This window comes from Accipiter gentilis, chromosome 5 (assembly GCF_929443795.1).
Source record: "Accipiter gentilis chromosome 5, bAccGen1.1, whole genome shotgun sequence".
Lineage (NCBI taxonomy): Eukaryota > Metazoa > Chordata > Aves > Accipitriformes > Accipitridae > Astur > Astur gentilis.
The window spans coordinates 41,975,882-42,000,141 of record NC_064884.1 but is presented as its reverse complement, the minus strand read 5'-3'; the positions used below and the strand labels follow the sequence as shown (position 1 = coordinate 42,000,141).

General features: G+C 52.5%; 1 protein-coding gene across 2 annotated transcripts in view; it reads left to right on the top strand.

The window, feature by feature from the left end:
* The first annotated feature begins 1,187 nt into the window (after positions 1-1,187).
* Positions 1,188-24,260, top strand: part of SCN4A (sodium voltage-gated channel alpha subunit 4) — a 34,531-nt gene continuing 11,458 nt past the window's right edge. The window contains exons 1-16 of one of the 2 annotated variants that reach the window (XM_049799391.1): positions 1,188-1,472; positions 1,787-1,907; positions 2,849-2,936; positions 3,580-3,708; positions 3,856-3,947; positions 5,692-6,000; positions 7,838-7,901; positions 8,271-8,412; positions 9,270-9,482; positions 12,482-12,637; positions 12,881-13,004; positions 13,757-13,995; positions 15,774-15,947; positions 16,254-16,610; positions 19,679-20,107; positions 24,053-24,182. In XM_049799391.1, the coding sequence (XP_049655348.1) occupies positions 1,209-1,472; positions 1,787-1,907; positions 2,849-2,936; positions 3,580-3,708; positions 3,856-3,947; positions 5,692-6,000; positions 7,838-7,901; positions 8,271-8,412; positions 9,270-9,482; positions 12,482-12,637; positions 12,881-13,004; positions 13,757-13,995; positions 15,774-15,947; positions 16,254-16,610; positions 19,679-20,107; positions 24,053-24,182 (3,031 nt within the window). In that variant the 5' untranslated portion in view covers positions 1,188-1,208. Of the gene's footprint in view, positions 1,473-1,786; positions 1,908-2,848; positions 2,937-3,579; positions 3,709-3,855; positions 3,948-5,691; positions 6,001-7,837; positions 7,902-8,270; positions 8,413-9,269; positions 9,483-12,481; positions 12,638-12,880; positions 13,005-13,756; positions 13,996-15,773; positions 15,948-16,253; positions 16,611-19,678; positions 20,108-24,052; positions 24,183-24,260 lie in introns of those variants that run through there. The other variant, XM_049799389.1, reaches the window with a different exon arrangement.

Sequence of the window (24,260 nt, the reverse complement as noted above, 5' to 3'; positions counted from 1 at the left end):
CAGGGCTATCTGTAAATGTCCGGTTCTCCTTAATTACAAAGGGCTGAAGGTTTCCAGCTCTCAGCATGGCAGGGCTGGGTCTGTGAGGAGTTTTGAGCCTATAGCTTTTTTGGAGGCAAGTGCTCAGCAGCATCACAGAAAGTTTTGGTGCATGAAGGAGTCACTGCTTGCCAGTGGGATGCTCATTTTGGGGAGGGTGAGGCCCAGATATCCCAGTATCTCTGCAAAGCAAGATCAAGTGTTATGGTATATTGGGCTCATCTGACACAGGCTGGTGTTTATGGGTTGAACAGATAACAGAGGCAAGGTGATGCAAAGCAAGAACTTTTCTGGTGTCTAGGAAGCCTTTTCCAGGTGTTTCGGCCTCCCTGAGGGCATGGAAGCCTGTTTCTCTGGGTGCAACCACCCAGCTCATCCCCGCTTTGGTCTCTCCAACTGTTTTTGTTGTTCTGCTGCTCAGTGGAACCACCCTTATCTCTCCCAAATGGCCCATTCTATTCCTGTCTGGGGAGTCATTCTGATCTCCATAAAATTAGCAAGTGCCATTATTGCCTTGCTTTTTGGCTCAAGATAAGACTTTAACCCCTTTCTCTCAGGAGCAGAGCCATCCAGCGCTGCAGAGTAACCACTGCAGGTTACTTGTATTTCCTATGGACGGGTGCTGTGCAATGGGCCACTGATCCTGCAGGATCGAGCTCCTCTGACTGAGGAACCTCTTGCTTTGAGCACTGTATGCTGCTCGCACAAGGTGCATGAGGAAAGCTGCCCATGCCTTGCAGCATATTGCAAAGGGGAGACAGCTAGAGCGGTGCCACTGATGCCGAAGGTGTTTTGTTTTGTTGAACAACCCTGTCTAGGTTGTGAAATCGCGTGTCTAACAACAGCCAGCTGGTGCCAGGGACACCAGCTGCTCAGCTCATATGGTGCTCAACCTGATGGTGCTTTTTGATCAGAGGGTGAATGGGGGTCTGGGAGGAGATGGAGCACACAGCGTGCTCTGTCTGCAAGTGATCCATGCATAATGATCTTTCTTGCAAGCTCAATAGTTCTGCAATAAACTCTTTTGCAAAAACTCACCAAGATCCTGCCATCAGCTGGCTTCAAGGGCTGAGCAAAAATGCCCCAAAGTGGGACCAGCTGGCATTGTCTTCTCAGCCCTCCTCTCCCCAGCAGGCTGGGCGCAGGCGTCCTGGGAGCAGAATGAGAGGATGGCCGGCCTGCCGCACATCCCGGGCCCCGAAAACCTCCGCCCCTTCACGCCCGCCTCGCTGGCTGCCATCAAGCAGCGCATCGCGGAGGCAGAGGCACTCAAGATAAAGCAGCAGCACATGGAGCTGCCTGAGGAAGAAGAGATCAAGCCCAGGAGCGATCTGGAAGCTGGCAAGAACCTGCCCCTTATCTATGGTGACCCACCGCTGGAGCTCATCGGGACCCCCCTGGAGGACCTGGACCCTTTCTACAAGGATAAGAAGGTGAGGGACAGAGCTTAGCCCATGGGTAGAGTTGGCATTACATGTAAATCCCAAGAAAAAGACCAAAGCACAGACCTCCTCTTCTTTCCACCATGACCCAAGATCTCATCTGAGCCCATCTTGGTGATCCGTAGCCCCAAACTACTGTGGTTGCTTCTCCTCCAAAACAAAGCATCTGTTCCTTGGCAGTCACAAGCCTCTGGAGATCCAAAACACACATAGAGGTCTCGCCTCTAATGGCAGCACTTGATCTGTGGGTGTTTCCGGGGTGTGCAGAAGGGCTAACCTATCTCCCTCCTTTCTTTTCTCCACAGACATTCATAGTCCTCAACAAAGGGAAGTCCATCTTCCGCTTCTCGGCGACCCCTGCCCTCTACCTGCTGGGGCCCTTCCACCCCATCCGCAGAGGAGCCATCAAAGTGCTTGTCCATTCATATCCTTGCCCTCTGTGATGCTGCTCTGTTGCCAGGTCAAACCCTGATGGTCAGAGTGCAAACAGTCCTGGGAGAGGGCTGAGAGAAGTGTTTCATGATGGTGTGGCGAGCAAATTTCCTGGGCTGGCCCCACCATGGCCAGGACCCCGCTGCCCGGCCATCCCAATGCTTTGGTCCCTTCCCAAGGAGTGGGTGCTTGAAGGCTTTGGGCACCTTGGTGGCACCAAGAGGTCAGTCTTGGCTGGAGAAGGGAGGAATCAGTTTGATTGGAGAAGGGAAGAAATCTGAGTGGTAGAGCTTCCTAGGAAGAGGTACAAGGTCTCTGAGGTCTGGAGAGACTCAGAAAGGAAAGAAAATGATTACAGATCAGGGGATCCTGTCCCATCTGGGAAGTGGGCAAATTGGGGAGCTCAAAGGATGCTTTGGGAGAGGGAAAGCAGAGGAACCAGGACATTGGGGTACAGGGAAGGAGGCAACTTGGGCGGTGCTGGGGCTTTTGGTGTGAGACAAGCAGAGATGGAGAGACAGGAAAGGATGCCAAGAGCAAGAGGGGCACTAGGGTGGGTGGGAAGTGATCCCAGCAGAGCTCTGGTGGCAGCAGGGGGTGCTGGCCAGAAGGTAGGAGGAAAAAGAGGGGCAGAGGCATCAGACAAGTGGGGAAAGCTGTATCCTGGGGTGATGGAGAGAAAGGAGCACAAGCGACAAGAAGGGAGGCAGACCCAGCACCACGGAGATGGGGAAGGGAGCAGAAGGGGACAGCAGGGGCCAGGACCATGCATGGGAGCACAGAACTGAGCCAGGAGAGGGCTGCAGAAGGAGCAGGTCAGGGCATGGGACCAAGGTGGGTGTCAGGACAGGAGTAGGGGTGCTTGCCTTCATAATCGTGTGAAGGGGGGAATCTAGGCAACAGCCACAGCATTTTTCCTTGACCAAGTTTTAAATTGTTCAGCATGTTCATCATGATCACAATTTTAACCAACTGTGTGTTTATGACAATGAGCAACCCCCCGGCATGGTCCAAGAACGTGGAGTAAGTCCGTGCCTCCCACAACCTCCCCCAGCCATGGGGGCCATCCTCAGGAGGGGCAGGACCAAGGCTGAGAGGAGTGTTGGGATCCAGGGACCCTTCAGAGGAGGAGAGGTGTCATTGGGCGACGCTGGTGGCCCTCTTGATCTCAGAAGGGATGTCCGCGCTTTGCATTAGGCATTGCAAAGAGTGGGAGTGTTTCAGAGCTGCCCAAAATCTGGTGGGGTCCCTGTGACAGTAGACCACTGCAGAGCAGGCTGGGTCAGGTCGGGTCGGCAGTGATAGTCTGGAGAGGCTGAGCAGACCCACAAGTCCAAAGAGTATGGACAACCAGCCCCAGGTGAGAAGGGGAAAATCCAGCATTTTCTGCTGTGGTTCTGCACAATCAGGTCTCAGCAGGGTTTTACAGAGAGCGTGATGGTGGTGGGACATCAGCAGGGATCAGAGGTGTTGCAGAATAGTCATCAAAGGGATTGGTACCTCAAGATGTCCCAACTTGCCTTACAAGGAACTCAGCAGCCTGTGACTGTGAACCCCCAAGCTCAGCTCCCCAAGATGGTCCCACTGGCAGGGGTGGACAAAACCTCATCCTGAGCTGATCCTTGGACCTGGGTGAGCATCCCCTGAGTCGCCGTTCCCATTTCAGATACGCCTTCACTGGGATATACACCTTCGAGTCCCTCATCAAGATACTGTCGAGAGGCTTCTGCATCGACAACTTCACATTCCTGCGCGACCCGTGGAATTGGCTGGACTTCATGGTCATCTCCATGGCGTGAGTTTGGTGGGATGGGGAGAGGACAGGAGGTCTGGCCACTGCACCTGGGGCGGGGGGGGGAATGACCCTGGGGAGGAGGGCTGAGAAGCAGGGGGGTGAGTGCCTGGCAGAGCCCTTAAAACCCTTTCCTCTCCTGTCCTGCAGCTACATTACCGAGTTTGTGGACCTGGGGAACATCTCTGCTCTCAGGACCTTCCGTGTCCTCCGTGCCTTGAAAACCATCACTGTGATACCAGGTGGGACTTAAAGAAGGGATCTCCTCTCCATATCTTCCCCTCCCTCGAGCTTAGGTTTTTCCACAGTTCACAGCAGTTCCTTGTTCTTTTGACAGCTCTGAGAAAACAGAGTAAATAAGGTATTTGATACTTATAAATAATTTTCCACCTATTTCAGTTTTTGGGTCAGGTCCTGCTGATTTTACATCTTGAAATTAGCTGTGCTGACTCAGTTGTTTGGCCAGGGAAAGCCCCTGGTGAGCCAGATGTGGTGTTTTTAGGGCTCCTTGGAGATGCCTTAAGTGGGCCTGTGCTCACGTTGTGTTTATGGTCTCGATTAATCAATACATTTTGCTTGGTCCTTGGAGCCATAAATTTAGTTTTGTCCCCACTGCTGACTGCACTGGTGCTACGGTTGAGATATTTAATGGGTATTAGTGCAAGAGCCTTATGGCAAGTGTTTAACATCACCCCAAACATCCAGCCTGCAGTGTTAGGAGCATGTTATCAAATACCTCTGATGGCTGTTTCCCAAGTTTGATACCATTTCAATACCCTGGTTTGGTACCACCTAGTGCAAGCTCACAGAAATGATAGGTCAGACCCCTTGAAGAAGCATGAGATTGAACTGAAAATGATAATTTCTTGTGGTGAATAAATTCTTGTGTCCCTGCAGTTTCCAGATCTTTAGGGTTCATATTTGAATGTTTTTTGCCTCCATCAAACAGGCTAAAAATTGCATTTAGCAAAACATAAGCTGCTGCTTCTTTCTGGAATAACATCCCCCCAAGAGGCTCTGCAGAAATAGCAGTTGCAAAAATAAGCTGTTTTAGAACAGCTGTCCTCAGCAGTTCCCAACTTAGACAAGCCCTTGGAGAACAGGGTTTTACCTAAATAGGTTGGTTGGGGTTTTTTTGGGAGGGGGTCAGAACTAGCATGATGACAGGACTAAAAATCATGTGTCTTTGGAGAATTGCCTCTACATGAGAAAGCTCTGTGCTCAGAGCTGCTTTTAAGATCAATGTCAGGATGTCCCAGCATCACCCATCATCCGTGTAGACCTCGGGTGACAGGAATGACATCCTCCATGTGAAAAGCCCACTGAGGATCTGTGGGCAAGCCTCCTCTGTGGAAGAAACAGCGATGCTGGCGGGGATGGATGAGTTAATCCTGATGCTTAATGCAGATGTCACTTTGTCACCTTCACTTGACACATTTGGGTTTCTCCAGCTTGAAGGAATCAGGCTGGAGGGTACGTGGGGGCTCCCAACCACCCACGGGGCAGCAGCATGTGGGGGTGTTGAACCACAGAGGCTTTTCTGGAGCTGAGAGCAGTGGTCAGCATCTTCCAGCTGGGATGGCAAATAGCTTTTCCATGTGCTGCAGCAAAGTGGGCTACTCTACTGGCTTGGCCCAAAAAAAGGCCTGACTGTGGTATTTGGGGAAAAGGTGAAGCCAAAGGAATTCATGGCTGCCAGCCTGAGATGAGATTTGGCTTGTGATACCCAGGTTAAGGTTGGCATGGGGAGGCTTGGCAGGCACTGGTCCAAAGGTGACAATTCTGGGGGAGGCGTTTATGCTGCCCAGCAATGCGTGGGGTAGCTGGGATGCAACATGGGGCACAGAGCTGGAGGTCTGAGCACGTGGGGTGAACTTGATGATGCCACATGTCCCCACCAGATCCGGCATCTTTTGGGAGCACAGTAGCATGTTCTCCACAATTAGCAAACAAACAATTAGCTCAGTAGTGACACCTCCCCCATAGGGCTGAAGACGATCGTTGGGGCTCTGATCCAGTCGGTGAAGAAGCTCTCGGACGTCATGATCCTCACCGTCTTCTGCCTGAGTGTGTTTGCCCTAATCGGTCTCCAGCTCTTCATGGGGAACCTCCGGCAGAAGTGCGTGCGGTGGCCCCCCCTCAACGACACCCTGCTGTGGGACTTGGGGCTGGACAACGACACGTTGGCCAACACAACGCTCTATGGCAACTTCACTGACGGCATTGCCAGCAACTTCACTAGCAACTTCACTAGCAACAGCACCTTTGATTTCGAGGCCTACATCAACGATGAAGGTAAACACTTGTGCACCCACTTCTCTGCTGGCCCATCACCCTGGCTTGCTCCTCGGTTTCCTTGCTCTTCATCCGTGTCAGACCCAGATGGTTTGCTTGCATGGATCTTCTTGCCAAGGTGCTTTGCAGGGACAAGTGGTCGGTGGGTGAAATAGGGATTGTGCATACTCACAGGATAGACAGATGGGATCAAATCCTCTTTGCCAGGGAAAATGCAGTCCACCTGGGCAAGCTAAACTCCTCCAGAAAGGTTTCACCATGGGAAGCCTGGACAAACCAGTGTCTCCATCTCTCCCACTTGCTTAGTGGGGGCACAATCTCCCCATCGCGGTGGGCACTGGTGAACAGCTGCTCTGTCTGGCTGGTCACAGCAGGGAAACCAAACCCTCCAGGAGCAGATGGGACTTCGGGTGGGAAACCAGAGGGAAGGATGCAGGAATGACATTTCTCACCCACTTTCACTGCATCATAGCTAGGTCCTTCCCCAAGTACTGCTGCATCCAGTGAGCATTGGTGCAAGCATGCGACACTGTGACAGCCAACAGGAGGGGAAGGAGGGAGAGGTGGGATCAAGCACAGGTCCTCAGACAGGTCTCCAAGTTTGCTACTTTCCTACTTCTTCTTTGAAACAAGTTTGGCCCACAAAATGTGGTGGATTTTTTGTTTGTTCTTTGGTTTTGCGTTTTTAAACTCCGTGAAAATGTAAAAATCTCAGAAAATCTGCCTGCCAGAGCTGCACAGTGGTAGGATGCTCCACAGGGATGTTTCACATCTCGTTTAGGGCGCTCGACAGAGCTCAGCAGAAGATTGGGTTATGTCTCGGCTGAGCTGCTTTGCCTAACCGTATAAGTAGTTCTGGCATTAATTACAGGAAGGCTTCGTGGTAGGGGTGCAAATTCAATACATAGGATCTAGTGAGTGCAGCGCAAATAGCAACAGCGCTCTGCAGCCATGCGTTCAGGTTAACGGCTATTGGGGCCAGGCCAAAAACACATCGCCTGGAGTTTTACAAGTGGGACATCTCCTTGATGAGCCCACATAGGTTAAATAAAAGCCTGGTGGCAAGAAGCCAGGCAGAGCTAGAGATGCTTTGAGGAAGCTCCAGAAATCCCCGTGTGGCTCCTGGAAGGGCTGTGCTAGGTGATGCCCAGGATGGAGTCCAGCTGCCCTCTGCCATGTCCTGGGGTGGGTTTCTCCAGATGCTCATCTATGTATCCTTGGGGACAACTGACCTGTGGTGGCACTGCTTGGCAGCTTCTGTGGCTCTGGGTCTGTGCCCAAGCTGTAAGGAGGAGCTTTAAGGACCCCTGGTCTGTAAGCAGGGTAGGTTTCCCCACCAGGTAGGGGCTGGTTGGGATGGGAGCAGCAGGAGGAAGGTGATGGCCACGGAGGAGTAGCAGACAGTTTCCCCAGGCTTTCTGGGGACTCCTGCAGTCCCCCATGCTCAGTGCTCCCTGGGAATGCCCTGCCATTTTGTACGTTTTCTCGGCAAAATGGACCAGCTGTGGTCCTTTGACCACATGTTAACCCACCTTCCCAGAAGGTAGGCCAAGCCTGACCCTGGTCTGTTTCCAGAGCTCTTGATGGGCTTGGGAACCATCTAGTTTGGTTGGTGAAACAATGCCATGAGGTGTCTGAGCTAGTGCCAGGTAGTTCAATGCAAATAGCAAAGTCAGCAGAGAGGAGATAACCCAGTGACCAGCACTGGGATTCAGGGAATTTGCCTGACAGCGATGAGCTTCCAAGAATTTGAAAAATCAATGTTTGGTGTTTTGTTTTGTTGGGTTTGGGTTGTTTGGGGTTTTTTTGATGTCTTTCTCTTTCCCCAACTGCAAAGCCAATTTCTACTTTCTGGAGGGAGCGCTTGACGCCCTGCTCTGCGGGAACAGCAGCGATGCTGGGTGAGTGCAGCTCACGCTGGTGGCTGACGTCCCCTCTGGCTCCCCAGGAGGGGACAAGGCAGCCAGCGGAGCCTGTGGGACCACTGATGGTTGGGATGGGACAGGATCGGGACTGGGAACATGGCTTTGCAGGTGAATGGTCCGGGAATCCCAACTGTATCACCTTGGAGGGGGTATCAGTCCAGGTACCCTGACTATATCAGCTTTGGGGAAGGCGGTATCAACCTGGGCATCCCGACTATATCAGCTTGCACGGGGGTGGTTCTGCTGAAGCATCTCAGCACCTCCAGGGATGGAGCGTTTCGCTGTGGGTGCAGGAGGGGCAGCACCAGGGTCTCACAACAGCTGCCCCTGTGGCTCCTTTGGTAGGAAGTGCCCTGAAGGGTACCAGTGCATGAAGGCGGGCAGGAACCCGAACTACGGCTACACCAGCTACGATACCTTCAGCTGGGCTTTCCTGGCCCTCTTCCGCCTCATGACGCAGGACTACTGGGAGAACCTCTTCCAGCTGGTAGGCACCAAATTTTTACCCTTGTGCAAATGCTTCTCTCGTTTCAGTGCTGCCCCAGGATTAGGACAGGTAAAAAGTCACTTGACTGGAACCCTGTGGGACCTTGTCCTGTGGTTTATGGATCTAACCAAGATCGGCAGAGATGGGGCATTGTCCCATCCAGTTCCCCAACCTGAGCAGTGCAGTGTATTTTCCAGGGCAAAGCCCAGATGTGCTTCAGTGGTGCTGTCAGCTGTATTGTGGAAATTGGGGATTTATAAGAGTATCTAGTACTTCTCTGGCTTGAGCTAAGGGATAAGGGGGAAAAGCTAGGTCACTTGTCTCCTGCATTGAGTCACCCTCTACAGAGAATTTCAAGACACCACAAAAATCCCAGCTGACCCTGGGTCCAGAGACTGTTTAGATAAAATCAAGCCTATATCAAAAGGCTACACATGTCCTCTGGAAATGATTATGCCCAGATTTAGAGTTAGAAAAGGGCCACTCTTGGCCCAAGGGTGAAACCTGAGAATTTGGGAGCTGAGAGATGTTAGCCCCTGTCACAGCAAAGCGAGTCTCTGATGAAATATCAGTCCCATCTCCATACATGCTTGCAGCCCGCAGGCTACCAGACAGCACAGAGCAGCATGGCTGGGTTTGCGGAGACTTCTGGCTGTTTCACACAAGTCCTAACCCAGTGCCGTGGACTGCAAGAAGGTCAACTGGGCAATGACCAGCCCTTGGGGAAGATAGGAGCAAAATACTGTCCTCCTACCACAAATGGGAGGGTGCCCTGGTGCAAGACCTTTCATTGGAAGCATCACCAAACCGATACTGTGCTGAGGTGGTGTGACAGCCTGTGCCTCCTCTTTCCACAGACACTGCGTGCAGCAGGGAAAACATACATGATCTTCTTCGTGGTGGTTATATTTCTTGGTTCCTTCTACCTCATCAACCTCATCCTCGCGGTGGTGGCCATGGCTTACGCAGAACAAAACGATGCCACATTGCTGGAGGAGCAGGAAAAGGAGGAGGAATTTCAACAGCTCATGGAGCAGCTGAAGAAGCATCAAGAGGAGCAAGAGAAGATGGTTGGTGGAAAATATGGAGGCCAAAATGAGGAACCTTAGGAATAGGGGGGGAAAAGGGGAGGCACTGACACGTGTGGTGGAGCCTCTATGTATAACCTCAGAATAAGCCCCTTTTGATCCATAGTAAGCAAAGATAATAGTTGAGTAACTATTTTGTAGGTCACAGCTGAATCAAAAGGATGAGATACTATCCTGGGTGGGATAAAAAGAAGGCTGAAAAGATTTAATTTCCACATCCAAAAAGCACAGGGAGCACTGGGAGGCAGCAGAGAGGTGCAGCACAGAGGTGCAGTATTGCCTGAAAGGAGGAGGTGAGAAACAAGTCATAAAAGGCACCAGAACTAACAATATATCTTCCTGCAGCACATCAAAAGCAGGAAACCTGGCAGAGAGCCTGCACAGGCACGTTATGACCAGGGTACAAAAGAAGCACTCAAGGAAGATAGGGCAGTTGCAGCAAAACTAAATGCCTTAGCAAACCATTTCCTTTTGGCCAAGAATGGAAAAGAGAAGAGAGGGCTCCAGAGACCCTGTGGCTTGCCTGGGGAAGTCCTGGTGTCCTTGCAGGAGCCAAGGCACAGCTCTCGGGGTCTGGTCTCACTGCTGTCCCCCAGCACATGAGCAGATATACATGCCTGATGCTGCAGAGCGTTTGCAGTCAAACGAGCTGGTGTCAAAACGAGTGGTCTCTGAAGCTGCCTGATTTCCACCCATTTCATAGAATCGTATAATATCCTCAGCAAGCTTGCAGATGACACCAAGCTGAGTGGTGTGGTTGACACACCTGAGGGATGGGATGCCATCCGGAGGGACCTGAACAAGCTCAAGAAGTGGGCCCATGTGAACCTCATGAGGTTCAACAAGGCCAAGTGCAAGGTCCTGCACCTGGGTCTGGGCAACCCCCAGTATCAATACAGGCTGGGGGATGAAGGGATTGAGAGCAGCCCTGCAGAAGAGGACTTAGGGGTACTGGTGGATGAAAAGCTGGACATGAGCCAACAATGTACACTCATAGCCCAGAAAGCCAACCATATCCTGGGCTGTATCAAAAGCAGCGTGACCAGCAGGTCGAGGGAGGTGATTCTCCCCCTCTACTCTGTTCTCGTGAGACCCCACCTGTAGTACCACGTCCAGCTCTGGGGTCCTCAGCACAGAAAAGACATGGACCTGTTGGAGCGAGTCCATAGGAGGGCCAGAAAAATGTTCAGAGGGCTGGAGCACCTCTCCTGTGAAGACAGGCTGGGAGAGTTGGGGTTGTTCAGCCTGGAGAAGAGAAGGCTCCGGGGAGGCCTTATAGCAGCCTTTCAGTACCTAAAGGGGCTTATAAGAAAGATGGGGACAAACTTTTTAGCAGGGCCTGTTGCAATAGGACAAGGGGTAATAGTTTTAAACTAAAAGAGGGTGGATTTAGACTAGATACAAGGAAGAAATTTTTTACGATGAGGGTGGTGAAACACAGACACAGGTTGCCCAGAGAGGTGGTAGATGCCCATCCCTGGAAACATTCCAGGTCAGCTTAGATGGGGCTCTGAGCAGCCTGATCTAGTTGAAGATGTCCCTGTTCATTGCAGAGGGGTTGGACTAGATGACCTTTAAAGATCCCTTCCAACCCAAACTATTCTATGATTCTCTGAATATCAGGTTGGAAATGACCTCAAGTATCATCTGGTCCAAACTTTCTTGGCAAAAGCATGGTCTAGACAAGAGACATTTGCTCCATTGTGGTCCTGGGGTGTTACCTTAGCCCCTTTCCCATCCTTGGGAGTCTCTTTTCAGCACAATATGCCTATAAAAACATGGGCAAAAGCTTCTGTGATGTCTGATACTGCAGCCCAGCTATTTTCCATCTCTAATCATCACTTTGGTCTATGTCAGCAATGTCCACAAGGGACATCCCTGCAAATCTGACTGTTAGTCTGGGCAAAAGACCAGCTTCCTTGCATGTAGAGAGAAACACAAAACAATGTTTTCCTCTCTCTAGAGCTTCTATCTCTCGCTGCTTATCTATGCTGGGCCGCAACATCCTCCGAGGAAGTGGCTTGCTCTTATCTGGCTGCTGCTGTTTGCAGGATGGGTCTAAGCAAACCCTGCCCAAGGGATGGGGACTCCAGGCCTGGGCATAAAGCTGGTGCTGTGGTCAGTTCCCTGAACAAATTAACCAGTGAGTTGCCCAAAGGCTTTATTAAGGGATGATACTCCTTTATTGTCACCTACAGAAATGGAGAAGATGGAGGGAATAAGACTGAGGGCAAAGCTCCTATAAGAAATGGGCACTTGGATCCATTTAATATCCAGAGTCCGAGCATGGAAACTGTGTTGCACCTCAGCGATATGCAGTGGGAACAGAGAGGTTCCCACTCCACTGTGGCATCCTTAATGCTACCAGAGGGTGTAGTAAACTGCAAATATTAATAACAGTGTCAGAAAGAAAAAAAAAAAAAAAAGAAATGATTGAATGTGCAAATGAAAACCTAATAAAACAACATTTGGGGGAAAAAAAATTAAATTTTGATGCAAACAGTCACAAATTCAGTGCAAGTCCAAATGCAAGTCCCAAAATCTTGGCCATCACATTTCAGTAAGAGCCTTGAAGCTTTTCCTTCTTTCCCATTTGGGATGAAAGCATGTTTCAAAGATTGGAGTTTCCTGCAAGACAAAAATTAGGTTTGCATAGTTTTTTCCTTATGAATTATTCACCCTAACCAAATTTGAACAGATCTGCTGTTACAGAGAGCTTATTACGGTGGGGTGTGGAAATGAAAAGGAAAGGCTTGCAACTTCTGTTTAGCTACTAAAAATTGTTCTCTCTCATTGTTGCTCATGAGGATCTGAGTTTGCTGCCCAGGTCCTGCAGCAGCAGACTTTGGAGTCACAAAGCCCTGCCCAGGATGGTCCTGGGGCTCAATTCCCCCTCCTCCTTAGCCTGGTGCCCTGCAGCAATTGTGGGAAGCTCCCGATGGCTGTGGACGTGTAGGTGATGGGGACGTGCGTTGCTGCAGTTGCAGGACCAGCGATCCAGCAGCGGTTCCCTGCCCAGCAGCATGGCCGAGAAGGAGCGCGACTCAGACCTGAACAGTGACCAGGACAAGGCAAAGGACTGCAACGGGCAAGTGGTCCCCAAGATCAAGCTGGAGCGGTCCGCTACGGTGATTGATGTACGTGCTCGGCTCTATCTCTGCCATCCCTTGTGGGTGCCCACCCCAATAAACCCCAGTGGAGAGACAGGCTCGTGCCCAGCTTGTTGTAGGTCAGCTCCTACGAGCCTTTCTGCAGTCCACCCATGTTGCACCCCAAGGTCTCTCCAGACCATGCCCTTTTTTCTGCCTGCTCTATCTTTAAGTGCACTAAATAGCCTGCAGTGCTCTGCATTCATCCCCTGTGGCCTCCTCTTCTTCTAGTTCAACCCAAGCAATGAGCCGGAGAAATCAGACCACAACCACCTCACTGTGGGTAACCAAGATGGGCCGGGCCTTGAGAAGAGGGTGGGGAGCACCATCAGTGTCATCTCCAACACTATGGAAGGTACGTCCTTCCCCAGCCTGGGTGAGGGCTGTGTGTGCCAGCTGGTTTAGCCCAACTGTTGTGCATTGGCGGGCTTGCGGAGCTCGGCACACACCAGTGATAGTGGCTTTCCCACATCTCCAGCCCCACGTGAGGGATGACTCCGGACCTGGGGTCTCCGTATGGGGTCAGTGCGCTGCAGTGATGCTCAGGCAAGGCTTTTCATCCTAACTTGCTAGGATGGTGCCTGGAGGCAATAATACAATATCTCATGCAAATGAATTGGATTGCAATTTGTTACAGCAGTCTCCAGAGTCAACTGAGAGCTGTTGAGTGGCTTCCTAAGAGCTGCTGTCTCAACTTCAGCAAAAAGTACCATAGACTCAGCAGTAACAGGTTTCTCGGCCCTGTCCTCACCGAGAATGGGTACAAAACCCTCTGGCCACTCCAAAGCAGTTCCCTTCGATGTCCCTGCAATCTCAACATGGCAGAGAGACGTCAAATCCTGCCCAGGTGTTGAGAGCAGGATTGGACCCATGGTTCCCTCACTGACCTGCCTTTCCATTCCTCTCTGGTTTGGAGGCTAAGGTCTGCAACATCACTGTGCCTGGGCATGGGAAGGCTCCTCCTTTTAGCCCTCATATTAAACTATAGATGGTCTAGGGCTGGTTCAGGACCTCAGGAGAGGTCTCTTCTAGTGGGTTAACACTTGCCCCACCCAGGGGAGGACAGGATAAGCCTACACTGATGTCATTTTTCTTTCCTGCCCTCAGAACTGGAGGAAGCTCATCAGAAGTGCCCATCCTGGTGGTACAAATTTGCCCACATGTTTCTGGTGTGGAACTGCTGTCCTCTGTGGATAAAGCTCAAGGAGTTTGTCAAGCTAGTGGTGATGGACCCCTTCGTGGACCTGGGCATCACCATCTGCATTGTGCTCAACACGCTCTTCATGGCCATGGAGCATTACCCCATGACAGAGGAGTTTGAGAACGTGCTGTCCGTGGGGAACCTGGTAGGCAGCTACAGGCACCCCATCCTTCCCCGTTTAGAGCCACAGCAGCCACACTATCCACCATCCTGCTGCGATTGTGTCACCTGAACAGCATGCATGGCTGGAAACACATCCCAGCTCCTGCAAAAGTGCTGCAGGTGTCTAATCACAGCATCCCCATGATGGGTTGGACTCCAGGATGGCTCAGATCAAGGGAAGTGATACAGGGGTGGGATCCAGCATCCCCTACACCCCTTCTGCTGCAGCTTCTGTCTTGCTTGGTGCATCTCAGTGATGCCAATGTGGCCATGGCATTGCAGAGCTGTCCTGAGCCATCTTCTGTATTGCAACCCAGGGTCAGGTACAAGCTGCTGCCAGCCCTGGCTGACACCACAGTGTCCTCGCGATGCTGGGTGGCCACGTGGCAGAGCAGGAGCCCTTTCAGATTCTGGGAGGAAACGGGTCCCCACTGAGGAAGAAGCAACAATGTTAGAAGCATTAGGAAAAAAATAATAATCTGGAGTTTTCCCAGTGAAATCCCTGCAAATCTGGGCTGTCCTGGTTTCATAGGCATATTTAGCAACCAGCTGTGGCTGCTCCTGCCTGGAGCTCAGGGTAAATGGCTTTCAGCTGGATGCAATCTGCTGGTGGGACAAGTCCAGGGGCCCCCTGGTAGTTCTGGGAAATGCAGCTAATGGATGGGAGAGCTCTCCTGCCACCTTGCCCTGCTCCAGCACTTGCCAGGGCCTCTCTGTGCATGGGCACTGGAGTGACACATGCCAGTGCCCAAACCCTGGGTGGGCAGGATGACGCTCAGCACATAGCTGCTTTGTCTCTGGTTTCATTCAGGAAATACAAGGGGATTAATCGGCTGTTGCTCAAAGCACAGTCACACTGCAAAGACGGTTCCAGCTTTTCCTTCATGCCAGCAGCGGTTTCTGGCTGCATGTACACCCCAATGCCGGTGGGGATGGGGATGATTTGTTGGGGAAGGGCCAGGGAGGGATGGGAGCAGGAGAAGCAGCTCCCACGGAGTCACAGTCTTCCCTCACATTGCCTGCCTGTGCCCAAGATGAAAGCAGCAGTGCCTGCTGCTCATCTTGCTGCAGGCAGACAGATGACCAGGGTGTAAGTGAAGAGAGCAGGGATCAGCTGGCAGGAGTAGAAAATGGGGAATTTATGGGCTGGCATGTAAGGGGCCATGTCAGGGAGCATCCCCTGGGATGCCAGTGCAGAAGGCTTTCTGCAAAGCGGAGGCAAGGACCTCGCATCCACATCTAGGGCAAAATTTGTCACCGCGCCCACACTTCACATGCTGTGTCATGAAATTGCATCAAAGATGCTAATTGTCACATTGCTAATTCCGCTCTGGAGTAACGTGATAATGCACATTGCCGTTATAGTCCCAGGAAAAGAGTAATGTGTAAAAGCCGGATCAGCTTTCGCAGGGCTCAGGGAGGGGCAAGGGCATCCCAGTAGCAGCCCAGTTCCCAGTGCTGGGAATCTCTGTGATTCAGCAGTTATTCAAAGGGGGTCCCTTTGCCAATGCAACTTTTATTTTTAATTTCCACCTGCCAACACACACCTTTGTGTCTCTCCAGAAGCAATCAGTCACCAGTACTCCCAGCCTGGCTTCACAAGCCACACTGGGCAGCAGCTGGGGAGCTTGTTCCCAACTGGACTGGACCTAACAGGATGAAATGCTTTGGGAATGCACCAAAAAAGAGAGGTGCTACCCACACCACACCAAGGCTCAGGACTGGCTTACAAGCAAAGTGACAGGGTGCTGTCTCCCACAGGTCTTTACAGGGATCTTCACGGCAGAGATGGTCCTAAAGCTCATTGCTCTGGATCCCTACGAGTATTTCCAGCAGGGCTGGAACATCTTCGACAGCATCATCGTCACCCTGAGCCTGGTGGAGCTGGGCCTGGCCAACGTGCAAGGGCTCTCTGTGCTCCGCTCCTTCCGCTTGGTACGTGCCGTGGGTCAAGGTGTACCTGGGGGTTTTGGATGCAGTTGCCACCAGGGTGGAGAATGCTGGTTCAACCTCCTTTATGGCAGTCACCAACTTGTCCCCTGTTAAAGATAACACTGACAGTCAAGCTAAATATTTAGGAAAGTTGGAGTGTGCTCTTTGCAAAGCAGTTGGGTGTTTAATCCCTCCTGCCTTAATAAAACTGCCACATGAAGGTCTAATCCCAGCTTCGCATCCTTGCTGACACCTTGGGGCAATGAAAACCCCAGGCAAATCAACACCTTCTCTCCTTGCTCCTCGTAGCTGAGGGTTTTCAAGCTCGCCAAGTCTTGGCCCACCCTCAACATGCTCATCAAGATCATCGGCAACTCAGTGGGTGCCCTGGGGAACCTCACGCTGGTGCTGGCCATCATCGTCTTCATCTTTGCCGTGGTGGGGATGCAGCTCTTTGGGAAGAGCTACATAGAGTGTGTGTGCAAGATCTCCGTCGACTGCACGCTGCCCCGCTGGCACATGAATGACTTCTTCCACTCTTTCCTCATCGTCTTCCGCATCCTCTGCGGCGAGTGGATTGAGACCATGTGGGACTGCATGGAGGTGGCTGGCCAGACCATGTGCCTCATCGTCTTCATGATGGTCATGGTCATTGGGAACCTCGTGGTGAGTATTGGAGCTGGGGTGGACCCTCAGTGAAAGGTGGGGGGCAAGGACAGAGGGTCTCATGGGGCTGGGGAACAACTCTGCCTCTTGCTCTCTGGCCAATGCTGTTCAGCTCAGCTCATCTACAGGGCTGTGCCTGTAGGCATGGCCTTGTTGGAGCTCTACAGGAGCACAGGCAAAGAGCTCGACCTCCCTCCTGTAGACCCAGTGGGGATACGCTGTGTGCTCAGTTCTGTGTAAAGCAGGGTAAGAAGAAATTTCTGAGGGACTTTCAGCTGAAACTAGATCAAGGACAGAAGGGGAAACTGAGGCATGGAAAACTTAACAACGGGCTTTAAGCAGATGCTTAAAGTTGCCCAGAGGGACAACTCTGGGTCAAAAAAGAGCTCATCTTCAAGCTGCCCTTTCTTCTCCACATGGCTTTTCAGGCTTTCCTCCCCTGCTTCCCACTCTCCTGTAATGAAGGATGGAAGCAGTGTTATATCCAGCTCACCCCAGGGCTGGGCCTTTGCTCCTGGCTGCTTTTGGGAGCAGACCACCCTACCAGAAGACTTTTGCAGATCCCCAGCATCCCCAGTCCTCATGCACAACCCCTCTGCAGCACGGGGGCTCCTTCCACTGGGTCCTGGTGAACCCCCGGTCACCATCACCCTCCCTCTCTGCCCGTTGCCCTCCTCGCTAACCCAAGCTGCTTGCTGCCTGCACTGCAGGTTTGCAAGTTCCAGGCGAGCGTGAAATCCTTTCTAAACTTGGTAACCCTCTCGCTGGTGGCTTTGAAGCTTGTTTTCCAGGCTGTGTGGGCCCTGCTCTCCCTTCTTAAGGAGCAAGGCAGGGGAGGGAAGTGCGGCAGCTTGCCGAATTGCTCCTATTACTTGCTGGGGTTGTGTAAGCCCTTTGGAATCTGCTTTGAAAAACTATCTGCCCAGGGAGCTGCTGACGCCTCCCTCCCCACAACGGGTGGTTGCTCCAGCCCTGAGCTGGCACAGCCCTCCCAAGGGGTAAAAACAGCCCTGGGGAGAAACCCAGACCACCCCACAGCTCAGGTCAGGGGTAAGGCAGCTTGGAGTGACCCACTTCGAGGGCAGAAAGTTGGGATTTGGGTGCTGCTTGGCTTCCCTGGCTCATGCCAGGTATTTGGGGTTTTGAACTGGCCCCCATAGCAGCATGGAGAGCCATGCTGGCTGCAGACCTCACCCTGGGGTGTCCTGGGGTCTGGGCTGGCTGGTGCTGGGCATGCATCGTCTCGTGGTGGGGAGCAGCCCGATGTCCCCCCTGGGCTGCCCGTCACCCAGCAGTCAGCAACAGTTTGTAACGCTACCTTTCAAGAGGGAACCTGTTCATTTGAATTGCAATGCTGAATCAGGCTGAAAATCACCCGTAAGCAGCAGGAGCATCTCCAGAACAGTCTGCAGAGAGTGTAGGAGCTTAGAGATTGGGAATTGCAACTGGGGCTCCCTGGAAAACTTTCCCAAAAGCAGCTCTGGAAACCTTTCCTCTTCTGGAGCCAGTTTTTGGAGTAGGACAGCCCATCTACCCCTCCAGGAGGCTTTCCTGGAGAAGACATGGGGGTGGCATGATTTTCAGCTGGTGGGGTCAGGGCAAGCTTTGCAGCTCCTGCTGTGCTCCGTGCTGCTGCTGCACGGGGTTCATTTAAAGCTAAGTAGAGAAACACAGTGCACGACCACCTACAGAGCCATCTCTGCCCTCTTCATCCTCTCTGCCAAGCTCTCCTGGCCATGTCTCCAGTATTTCCGAGTCCTGGAGCCTGTCCGGCACAGCCTCCTGAGCATCCCGGCTGCAGGGAGGTGTGTGTTTCTCCCCACTTCCCCTGCAGAGGAATAAGGCGACAGGCAGTCACCTTTTACTGTTAATGACACTTTGAGCATTTCCTTTGGGGTTATTAAGGGAAAAGGGAGGAAGTCAGTCAGGTGACAAGGTAACAGATTCCTATCCAAAAAAGCCAGAGCCAACGGCAACTATTAGCTGTAACTGGTATTTAATGTAAGTATTAAACTGATGGGATAGTAGGGATTTATTTAAAGATGCGATTGAAGTCATATGGTATGAGCCATGTGAAAACAGCAGTGACCTTGAATAGCAGCTAATTCCCTTCTCAGATACGCTGCTGGCACAAAAAGGCACAAACATCAACAGCTGTGGGCTTGGCCCATTGGCCGCTTTGCACAGCAAGAGCATGTCTGGGTGCTGCCGATGCTCCCGTAGCCCGGGGAGAGCCCGTCCTGCTCCTTTTCTCATGAGCCACTCTGGGTTTCTGGCATGCAGCTAGTCCACCCGTGCCAGGCGAGGCTGCAGCGGCGTTCAGTCACGTTTTGGGCATGGTGAAGTAGGAGAGATCTGGGGGAAGCAGGAGAGCGCCTGGGGTTGGAGCTATATAGAGCATTGCCTTTGCATCTCATGAGCTGACTTGTGTTGAGATGAAATGCCACTTTCCATGGAGCAGAGCAGTCTCTGGTAGAAAGGGATGAGATTACAGCTGTAGCTCAGGCTCCTACATGGCTCCAGGGTGTTGAAGACCCTCGGGAGCTCACTGGGCATGTGAGGAGAGGAAGAGTGGCAGCTGGGAGGACAATAAACAGGTTTATCCCTGGGAAGAGAAGGGACAGAGCTGAGTTTCAACCCTGTGGGTGGTGCAGAGAAGCACCACAGGCTTGGGGAGTCCCACGTGGGGACCAGCCAGGCCAAGACCTCCAAGAGAGCAAAGGGAGGGACATGCTGATGGACCCACAGGGGAGGTGGTTTGAGAGGGACTGAAGTGATGACTGGCATCACTTGTAAATGGATCAGCAGGACACAAGCAGCTGGGGGTGATACTGAGGGTATGGGAACCCAGGGAGGAGTGAGGAGGAGCTGGACCACATCCATGTCCTCTGGGAAATGGGGTTGGCATCTCTGCAGTCCCTAGAGCTGGGCAACAGGAGAAGGGAGTCCCATGACATGCTCAACATAAGGATCTTCTTCACGGTGATGACTGCTCCTTGCTGCTCCAGTCTGTGGGGACAACGTTGGTGCCAGATGTCAGTGCTGGTATTTGTTTTTGTCCCCTCCAGGTGCTGAACCTGTTCTTAGCTTTGCTGCTGAGCTCCTTCAGTGCCGATAGCCTGGCGGCATCTGACGATGATGGAGAGATGAACAATTTGCAGATCGCTATTGGCAGGATCACCAGGGGGATTGACTTTGTAAAGAGCTCTGTCCTCATGCTGCTCCGCAGGCTGTGGAAGGGGAAGAAGGTGGCCCCGGAGGAAGAGCAAGAGCCCAATAAGACGGACAACTCTGTGCTAAACCATGTGGACACTGGCCAGGACCCCAAGTCAGAGTACCTGGACGGAGTCACAGGCAAAGAGCATTTTTTAATGGACGAACTGGACCACATGAATTTCATTAACAACCCCAACCTGACGGTGCAAGTCCCCATCGCCTCGGAGGAGTCTGACCTCTACGAGGAGACAAGCACCCAGTCCGACACTGAAGATGCTAAGGTAGGAAAGGCTGGTGGGAGGGTTTCAACACAAAACCTGTGATTGACCCATTCTTGCTGTGCTGCCCAAAGAATGATGCTGGTTTTGTTACTTTTAGCTTTTCCACAATGTGTGGCATGGGCCAAACTTGGGGGGGGGTTCAACCTGGCATTTCCCAGTGTGAGCTGGAGGCGGGGGTCCAAGCAGGGGTTTGGCCTGTTTTGGGTCAGGCTATGGGGTTATTGTTAATGCCAGGGGAACGCGCTGCACTACAGTGTTGGTGCAAGGGGCAAAGTGCTCAGTTTGGTGTTAAAGATGTTCAAGAGGAATTTGATGCCAGGAAATCTGCTGATGGCACTAACATTGGATCCACTGCTAATGCCTCAGAAAGCATCATCGGGGGGGTATGAAACCAGATGGAGGAGCTTAGCACAAGTGAACATGAAGCGATGCATTTTGGATCCAAAGCTGATGAGACAGCTGAGGTCGGCATTGCTGTGTCAAGGCACGGAGAGGACTGTCCAGGCTCATGGGACGCTGATCGTCTTGGTGCTCTGGGAGGATGACAGGGAGATGTGAGACAAGAAACTTGGGAAGACCTGAGTGGACACAAAAAGGAGGGTGATAGTCTTCTGGGAAATTACTGCTTACAACATGGTCGCGCTGAGGTCCTGAGGAAATACAGGGCAGTGGGGATGCTGCAGTGGAGAGGAGCAACTGCATCAATCTGGAAAGGCGTTTTGTATGTACAATAGAACAGTTCTGACCAGGGGTTTATCATCACTATTGATAGCAAATGTGTCTGCTCAGGAGTTGAGGAGCCTTTGGGAGCTCTGTCCCAGCTAGAGTCCTGCTCAGGGCGGTGTGCTGGTGCAGACGGCAGTGGTGCAGTTTGGGTGCAACCACAACTGCTGCTGAATGCCTGGCTGGAATTGCACAGGCATCCCAATGCAGGGCTGGAAAATGAACCAGGACTCTCAAAAGCCCAGAGCCATATTCCTCCCTCCCCATCTGCAGCCTCCTTACACCTCTGCGCAGTGACAGGGACCTGGCTTCACTCGGGGAACAATGCAAGAAGAAGGGATAGTCATGATTACTTTTTTTTTTTTTAGCTGGGAAAACAGGGTGTTTTCAGCAGTTGGGGCTGCAGCAGGAAGATGGCAGGAAAGATGGTGGCTGGCTATGACCCACTGCAAATGTGCTGCTTGCAGTGCTCAGAAGGGAGAAACTTGCCTGGAGCACCTTGGATTAAGGGAATGGGCAAGGGGAGTTGCTGTTGGTTTTCCCCTTAGTTTTGCCAGCAGGAGGGCTGAGAGTTGGCATTTTTCCCAAAATTTTTCCTCCGACGAGTCCAGTAGCAGGAATCCCCAGTACACCCAGGCCATGCATACTGGGCGTACAGTCACACTACACAGCAGCGATGCTAATGCCAACCTGGCCGCAGCGGAGGGACCCATCCAGCCTGGCCTGTGGGATCCCCAAGGACCTCAGTTCCTCACCACCATCATGCCTTTCTTGGTGGCTGGGGGAAAAGCTCGGTGTCCAGCTATCGGACAGGTCCCAGTGTGGCTCCAGCGTTTTGGGGCTGTGTTCAGCTGACATCTAGTGGCACCTGCTCCAACACCCTGCATGGACCTTGTATTTTGAGAGCCATCTGTCTGCTCAGCATGTGCAGGGGGCAAACAGCATCTCTCAACCACTAAATACCAGTTCACCCCATCATCGCTGCTGGTTTTGGTGGCTAAATTCAGGTGAATGTTGACCAAGGTCCAAACCAGAGAGGTGCATTAACAACCTGGCCTCCTGCCCAAACAGGCAGGGTAGGCAATGGGCTGGCGGTCATCATGTGAATTGGCTGCCTAGTAATTAGCAATCAAGTGCTAATTGGTGGGAGCCCTGAGCTGGTCCTTGGGGAAGATTGCTGCTAGCTCGGTGTGTTCACATGCCCTTGATTAGCTCCAGATGGAGCCAAAGCCCGGCACACCGCCTCGCACCAGGGACACGGGCCACCGGTGAGGACTGCAAACTGGGGGGGTTTCTCCAGATGGGCTGCTCAGAAAATACTGATAAATGCTCTTCCCCTTCCAGAGCCGCTCTTTTCTGAGACAAAGGTATTTTTTAGGGTGAAATTATAGTGGCAGGGTGATGGCAGCAGTGGAGCTGCTTTCCTTGAGCGCTTTTGCATTTTATGGTTGATTTATCTTTTGCACCGCAAAGCAGTGAGGAGGTGACAGGAGCAGCAGTGTTGATGTACTATGGCTGTGCAAAGAGTCAGTACTGTGGCTCAGGGATTTTTCTGGGGCCTTTTTGCCTCAGATCACCATGCTGCCAGGCAGGCTGATGTCTCCCGAGATGCTCTGGGCTGTGTACATCACAGGAGTATCGTCAAGTGCTGTGAATTATGGGGGTCACAGAGTGAGTCTGGGTCCGCAGCACCTAAATGCTGGTGCTTGGTGCTAGCAAGGATGGGGAAAGCCCTGGGTTTGGGTGGAAACACCCAGCTGGGCTGGATGTGCTGTACCAGGTGTGTGATGGAAATTGCCCTGCAAACCTACTTGTCACAGGCACGCGGAGGGCTCAGGAGCCCCCAGGGAAGGGGTTTGGGGGACCGTGCACTGGGACCAACACAGTTATCTCTGTCCCCCTGTCAAGAGGACCTGCCCTGGGCACCATTCCCCTGATCTCCAGTGCCACTGGGCTGGTTCGTCCCCACCTCGTGCCTTTGGAAGACTTGTCCCGGAGGCAGATGGTGTCCGTGTGTCCTTCCCTGGGGTCATAGCTTGCCTGGCTCCATGCCCAGGCCTCCTAATCCCCCTGCTGCTCCTGTCCCCCCCCCAGCCCCAGTGGAGGGTGGCCCCACTGCTCCTACAGAGCCACCAGCCAACAGCTCATGCCACCGCTACTGCTGTGTCCTGCTCCTCAAGGCAATGCCCTGCGTGTCCCCAGCGCACAGCAGCCAGGCTGCAAAGGTCCCCCAAAGCAATGTCTTCTCCTAGAGATATGGCTGTGGCCCCTGAGGCTGCAGGCAATGACAGTGCCTCAAATTACCCCAGGGGGTCTTCCCTGGCTTGTTGGAGGATGGAGTAGCTGCTTTATTCGCTACTGAAAGCACTAGCAACCTTGGGGGAGGATTATCTCCTTCTCATGCAAGCCAACACTATCCTCCATTGGAGATGCCCATCCAAGATCTGGTTCCCAGCTGGTCCCAGGTCGGACAGGCAGGTCTGGGGATCTGCTCTTTCCTCAAGTGCTGCAGAAGGTCTTCTCGGAAAGCCAAAAAAAAAAAGGAGGAAAAAAAATCCCAGGGGCTTGCCAAGGTTTTCTCTCATTATCAGCCCCTCTGGGCCTTGCTGAGTGGTGTCTGGGAAGCCAGCCAAGCTGAGCTGTGGAGCGGGATGGAGCTGGTGAGAGATATTTGGGATGCAGGTTTTGAACTTGGGTGAACCTCAGCCTAAAAGCCCTTCAGCACAAGCCGAGCCAGCAGGATTTGAGAGAAGAGCCAGGGTGGCCACCCAGGTTTCTGCAGGTCTCATTGTACCAAAGGGTGTTTGGCAGAGCATTTCTTAGACAGGGGCATGCAGAGGAGGAGGAGGTGAGAAAATCAGCCTGAGGTGATGGTACAAGTGGACAGGAGATGGACTTGCTGTGCCGGGAGGAAGGCTGGGGTCAGGGGATCTTTTGTTCCTCTGAACCTGGATAAAAAGCAAATCTTGTGCAAGCTCAGGTACCAACAATCCTCCAAGTTCTGCAGCCTTGGAAAATTCAACAGCTTCACTCTGAGCTGTGTTTTCATAGGAAAGGGACTCAGAGCAGCCTTCAAGCAAGGGGGTCCCACTAACCGGCTCCTCCAGTACTGCCTGGTCTCTGTGCAGGCAGAAGGCACTGGAAGATGGCCAGAGGCAGCCACAGCCCAGGAGCATCCCTTCTGCAGGGCAGCTCCGCCTGAATCTTCCTCTCCCTTTGCAGAATCCCCTCTCCAGTGACAACGCGTCGTCCCTGTGCAGCACCGTGGATTACAAGCCCCCGCCGCCCGTGGAGGAGGAGGTGGCAGAAGAGGCTGAGGACAGCAAAGACCCCGAGGAGTGTTTCACCGAAGGTGACTAAGTAGGGCAGGGGACTCTGTGGAGAGGGGGAGTTGGGTATGGAGGGGCCATTGACAACCGATTGTGGCACA